General features: G+C 43.4%; 1 protein-coding gene across 1 annotated transcript; it reads right to left on the bottom strand.

The window, feature by feature from the left end:
- Positions 1-968: 968 nt before the first annotated feature.
- On the bottom strand, positions 969-5,361 carry gdf10a (growth differentiation factor 10a). Its single transcript, XM_005940663.3, has 3 exons — positions 4,788-5,361; positions 2,104-3,257; positions 969-1,962 (listed from the first exon to the last, which is right to left on the bottom strand). The coding sequence occupies exons 1-3, from the start codon at positions 5,029-5,031 to the stop codon at positions 1,771-1,773; spliced, it is 1,590 nt and encodes a 529-aa protein (XP_005940725.1). The 5' UTR covers positions 5,032-5,361; the 3' UTR covers positions 969-1,770.
- Between the last annotated feature and the right edge of the window lie 585 nt (positions 5,362-5,946).

The raw sequence follows: 5,946 nt of genomic DNA, 5'->3' as shown, positions 1-5,946 counted from the left end.
CATGAACTTGTTCTGATTCATTGCTTTAAGACAATAGAACCTTCCCAAAATGGGTGAATACTCTTGGATGGAAAAGGGAAAAGCTTACAATGGAAAAAGCCATGCTGGAAGGAGGGATGGCACACTTATTATAGCTCCAGTTACATGCAGGACAAGTGTTCGGACTCGCGTCCCCTTTCCCCAAAATTTCTCTGCCTCTGAGACAAAATTGCTGTCCAGTCGCAGAAAACTTCAAAGCCACTTGTGGTTGAGAGCAGATGTGGAAACTGCCAACTTTTGAGACTCAAGGCAATGTAGCCACAGAGTAATGAGTTAATAATTAAATGGTTCCCTCTGTCATTTCAGTGTCAGTTTGACACACTGTTTTGGCACCACATGGGTCAGCTTCCTCCTCCGGCGAATAAAAGCGACAAGCAGTTGAACTGAAGTGGTTGAGATCATCTATCTGTGGCCATCTGTTTAAAAAGAACAAAAATAAATCTGAAGAAAAGAAAACCATTTACTTGGAAGCACTCTGCTTCTGAACATGGATAGAAGAGAGGAAGTGCAGCGGGTTTTGAATTTCAAGTGTCTGACGTCCTAATATGCGCTTGCCTGCTTCCTCCATCAACCATTAACCCGCGGCGGCCGCATCAGTCACATTATTTGAAGAACAACAGACGCATGAGCCTTTGGTGAGGTGTAATAATGGGTTCAAGGGGGCTCTCGGGGAATGTCGGCTATCTTTGAGTGGAACCTTCCTGCTTTTGTGCTCGGCTATTTTGAAACAGCGGTGCCCTTTTAGGATTGTTTTGACAGAAAAGTTCACCCTGACGAATCAAGCATTACGCACAATAATGTCCAAGAATAACAAACTGTGTCAAACAATAATGTTCCAGCAAGAGCATTTGGATTAAATTATGTCTTTATTCTAACTTATAGAATGCTACCTTTTCATAATTTAAACAATACACATGTACAATCTCATCTAATCATACATATAATCTAACCATGAGAAATTATCTTTTTTTTTTTTTAACCAAGTTTCACATTTAAAATAGAAAAATATTTCTGGTTTCATTATAACATTCTTGAAGTGTTATGAGGGGGCGGGTGGGTGCAAATGAATTCCAGATGCTCTCCACAGTTCATTGGATACTTCCTTTTTAAGATATAAAGAGCAATAAAGTACAATATCTTGCAACGTCGCATATATGTACAATGTGGCGTGATTAGTTTAAAAGTAGGAACAGCTATACAGAGTATGTAAAAATGCATACATTTTTCACCATCTCCACTGTTTGTATGTTTTCGGCTAAGCTGCCTGATGACACAGTAACAGTCTCTTACTTAAAGTCTTTGCATCCAAAGAAAACGTGAACACAAACTCACTGTGAGCTGTTTGAAAAATAAGTACATTCTGCCATTAAAAACAACAAAAAAAATCCCTTAAATATTTCTGTCCATGAAACATCAATATTATTTCAAACAGAATGAAAACTACTGGGCTTTTTATGTATTTCTTTTCTGTTACACATGTGGAGCATCGACTTTACATGTGTGACTCTGTTCCTCTTGCGAGCGCAGATGCCAGACAATGTGTCTCTTCAACTCTGCTGCCCCGGGACAGAAGAGTTGGAAGTAATTTCACTATAGCCTATGTTCCTCGAGGAATAATGACAGCCAAAGTGACTCTGTTTTTCAATATCAGGAAACCGCTTAACAGAGGTATGGTTGTGTCCATGTTAGTCCAGTTTTTCTGTTTCTCTTCAATCTGTTTCCAGCTCTTTTTTATCTGCAGGAGCAGGACTGGACAGTCATGTTAGGATAAACCTTGAGCACTGGGTTTCTGGATTCATCCTGGTAGAGCACAGCCAGGGGACTCATATTTTCTGGTACGCAGCAGGGCTCAGGAATCCCAGGGATAATTCCAACAGCCCGGACTATGCTCTGAATGGTGGCATGGTTAGTTGGCTTCACCACCTGGAAAAGTTTGAGTGAAGGGGAAACATGCAAATGAGAAAATAAATACGAGAGATTAGAAAGTGCACATTAAGGTTATCAGTGTAGCTCACGTGAGCCAAAAGAACCTACATAACATGGCTTGGATGATTGTGCTCCTACCTTGGGCATGGGAAAGCCACATGTGCCAGCACAATAGTAAGCATCAAAGGCTTTGGGTGCTATGACCCACTCATTCCAGCCAATATCTGTGAAATCCACTCTGAGGTTCCTCCTCGAACAGCCTTTGTGCTGGGTGTTACTCCACTGCCGCCTCCTGGCTTTGCGCATTGTTTGTTCATCAAACCTCAGAACAGGTGACTGTGTATTTGTTCTTCCCTTGTGCTTCTTTCCATCTTTTCCCTCATTTCTCCTCTCATGCATTTGCCCATCACTGACAGTCAGTTTGTGGCTATCTTTGAGATTTTCCACAGTTGAATCATTGGTTTTGATGCCCTGTGATGTTCTTTCTCCGTCTTTCAAAACCTGAGATTCATGCGCTTTTCTAACTTGCTCCACATCTTTTTCCTCCTTGCTCTTCCTCTTCTTTTCCTTCCTTCCTGGTTTAGTCTTGTGTTTGAGTGTCAGGTACCATGTGCTCTTCCAAAGGTCATCTTTCCTGTATGAATCAGGTCTGTAGTCAACCTCGGGCAGCTCATTGTTCTGGATGGGGTCAGAGAGCAGATTTGCTTCCCTTCTCACGCGTCCTTTCACCTCTGGTGAGGAGTTAGGTCTGTGCAGGAGCTGAGAGGAATATGAGGGCTCTCCTCCCTCGTTAAACGGGTCATATCTCTGTAGGCTTGCAGCCACACTATTGGGCTCGTCTAAGGCTTGGTCATTTGCATACAGTAACAGGTAGGGCATACTGCCAGCAGAGAGGATCTCCTCTGGTTTCGTCCTGAACTGTTGCCTTAACTCCAGTTCAATTGACACCAACAGATGACCCCTGTCCCGCGCCTCCTTAATGACCTGGGTCACATCTTTCATCTGCCACACCCCTCTCCTGTGGGGGTGGAAGGTCACATTGCCTAGAAATGACCCCATTGACCCAGATCTGACCTCTGACCCAGAGGAGAAGGAATAAAGGAGCAAGCTGATAGACAGAGAAGGCTGCATGGCTGAGGAGCGGCAGGTTGAGCTCTTGAAGCGTTTACAGAACCAGGGTTTTTGATGCGAGTGTCTGTTCAGCAGGAAGTGGAATGTGGCAGAGAGGATGACCTCTGAGTCCTGGAGGGTTGTAAGGTTTAGTCGGTACATCATCCTGTGGTCAGCAGAACCTGCAAAAATAATCAATCAGCCAGTCAGTGTGAGGCAGGCAGGTGAAAAGCACTCTGCAAACTTTTGTTTTATTCCATTTCACCATCTTAAAATCCAGAAATGCTTTTTGCAGATTTACTCAGAAACAGTTTTGCAGTTTTATTTTTTTTTTAAATCACTCTTAAGCTTTTGAGTGCTGTTTTTTGGAGTGGATAATTTAGCCTAAATTAGTCTGACTTTCTGGATGTTTGACTTTTGGGACAGTACATATACTGTGATTAGAAAATAGAAACATCTGCCAGCACAGGCAATGGCAACAGGAACTGAACCTTATTTGAACTCAGGCATTTGAGCTTTAAGTGTTAATCTAGATAAAGTTTGATTGACTCCGATGGAAACGAACATTAATGAATTCCCACATGAAAAGGAAAGGCATTTGGAAAATGGTTAACATATTACAGCGAAAGCCCGTATCTGTGGTAAAATCTAAAAGAAATGTGGGACAATTAAACACCTCTCTTTAAACTGTTGTGTTACATGACTGAGCTCAGTGTCTGGTGCACAACTTCATTGCTTGGTAGGATTTCAGAAGGTGCCCTTAAGAGGAACCAGACTCCTTGGATCTGGCTGGCAGAGGTGGAGGGGTGGAGGGGGCGGCGGCGAACAGAGAGCTACATATTCATGATGAACATTTACTTCAACAGCAGAGTTATTGTTCATTGTGTAAGAGTTCAGCGGAAGTATAGACTGACTCAAAAGATATACATTACCCTGGAATCGCCTGCATATGGAAATGCTTACCTCAGTTTCTCTTAAAGCTTCCCCTTAAGCTTAATACAGCCTGCAGTGTCTACCCAGACACCAAGACATAATCAACTGTTTTAACAGATATTACATTGTTGCAAAAAAAAAACAAAAAACCTCCTACATCTCTGCTTGGGTTACACCAAGCTTTTGCAGTAAAAATACACTAGTGTTATGATATGTTATCTGAGAGCTATGTAGGATGTACGTGCCTGTGAATTGTGTTCATAAAAACAGCAGACAGAGAGGGACGACTGTGCTTTAATTCTCTCGACTCCAGGACGTTACTCTTGTCCTGTATTAACCGCAGAGGCCGACTGTCCCTTAGGTTTCACTGTGATATATTTTACCGGACACTGCACGCAGGGAATCACGTGCATTCTTGCGCGTCTGTCTGGGGTAATTGATCAGACTGTGCGCACAAGGGGCACAGCTGCTACCACAAACACAGCGTGCCCGCAGTGTCCCAAAATCATTTAAATGCATTCTCAGACTGTTCCAAAACAATCGCACCTATTTAAAGCATCTGGACGAGACACGCAACCCCAGAGTGTTTGCACTTCTAATGGTGAGGATCAGACACTTCTCCCAACACGTTTATATGTTTGTGTTGGATTAGAGTTCCAAGAATAACCCACACCTTTATTTTATTTTTTAAATTTTTGATTCCATTGTTAAATATAAATTAAAGCTTTTGGAGCTCTTCTGATTAAGGCTATAGATTGAACGCTGTTATTTTCACACACCTTGGCTAGCTCTGAAACTCCTAACGGTGTTCCCCTCTTTCAGGCGGTTTTCCTTGTTGTATTTCTCGTACAACCTGTACATGTGCTGAGAGACCACTTCCTCCCCCAGGTCATCCGAGAACTGATTCGACGAGGGCTGGAGGAAATTGCCATCTTCGGTTACTGTCCTAAACGATGCTGCGCCCAGGAAACAGTTAAACATCACCAGGAACAGGTGCGAGGAACTCGTGCCGAGAGCTGCCATTTCAGTGTTGAAATGAAGACAAAATAATAAAAAAAAAAAGTTCAAGAGGCAAACTGCGCAGTCCAAAACTATCCAAAGTCGCGCCAAAGCAATCCAGACTAGAAAAGCAGTGCGCAAATGCTGCACCTCTCCTCTCACTTTCACCAGCGCGTCTCTCTCTTCTCTGTCAGCTGTGCAGGACCTGGATGCTGAATGTTTTAGTCCGTGGCAACAGTTAGAGCTGCTACTTTTACACTTGAATCTCTGTGAGCGCCAGAGGCTTGAGGGGGTTATACCGGAGCGGTGAGAGGCGCTGACGTATACTCATGTGAGCCAACGAGTACTCGGCAGAGCGCGGAGCCAGAAGTGGAGGTCATGATGTTCACCCCCCCCCCCTCTCCTCCTCCTCCCCCACACGCGCGCACGCACACACAGACGCTGATGGTGTTGTTGTTGATGATGTCCTTATGCTCTTATGCATTACTGAAACACAAACACAGATCAAGTTTCAGGAGTAAACTTGAACTCAGTTGTTTAGCAAACTCAACAAACTGTGTTTTTTCTATTTGTGGGCAAAGTAATTCCACCTCACAATTTCCAGCTCACCACATTATTTCCAGTAACTGCTTTTGACACGCTCTCAGTCACACATAATTAGCATAGAAATACCTACAATAATAGTCTGACCAACCACCCAAGGGCTATTGTTAGGACAGTGATCCACATTTTATGCTGTGTGCTGTTTTTCTCCGTGTGCGAGAGAGAGAGAGAGAGTTGGTAGTGAAAGGCTGTGAGATGAGACTCTTTTGAAGGACTTACTGTGATTTTATTCATGGCAAACAGAACATGGCCTCTGCTGGGGTTGGTGGATCTAAACTCAGCAAAGTCCTCTCTCTGCTGTGTATGTATTTTTTTTATTTTGTGTGTGTGCATGTG

Source organism: Haplochromis burtoni, unplaced genomic scaffold, assembly GCF_018398535.1.
Source record: "Haplochromis burtoni strain Fernald_Lab_line unplaced genomic scaffold, NCSU_Asbu1 Contig_296, whole genome shotgun sequence".
Taxonomy (NCBI): Eukaryota; Metazoa; Chordata; class Actinopteri; order Cichliformes; family Cichlidae; genus Haplochromis; species Haplochromis burtoni.
This window is presented reverse-complemented; position numbering and strand designations above follow the sequence as displayed.

What these genes read in the sequence shown, in the direction of transcription:
- gdf10a (XM_005940663.3), bottom strand. Translation starts at nt 5,031, where the DNA reads ATGGCAGCTCTCGGCACGAGTTCCTCGCACCTGTTCCTGGTGATGTTT. An exon ending in GAGTTTCAGAGCTAGCCAAG is followed by an intron (nt 3,258 to 4,787) that starts GTGTGTGAAAAT and finishes TTATTTTTGCAG; the next exon opens with GTTCTGCTGACCACAGGATG. An exon ending in GTGGCTTTCCCATGCCCAAG is followed by an intron (nt 1,963 to 2,103) that starts GTAGGAGCACAA and finishes AAACTTTTCCAG; the next exon opens with GTGGTGAAGCCAACTAACCA.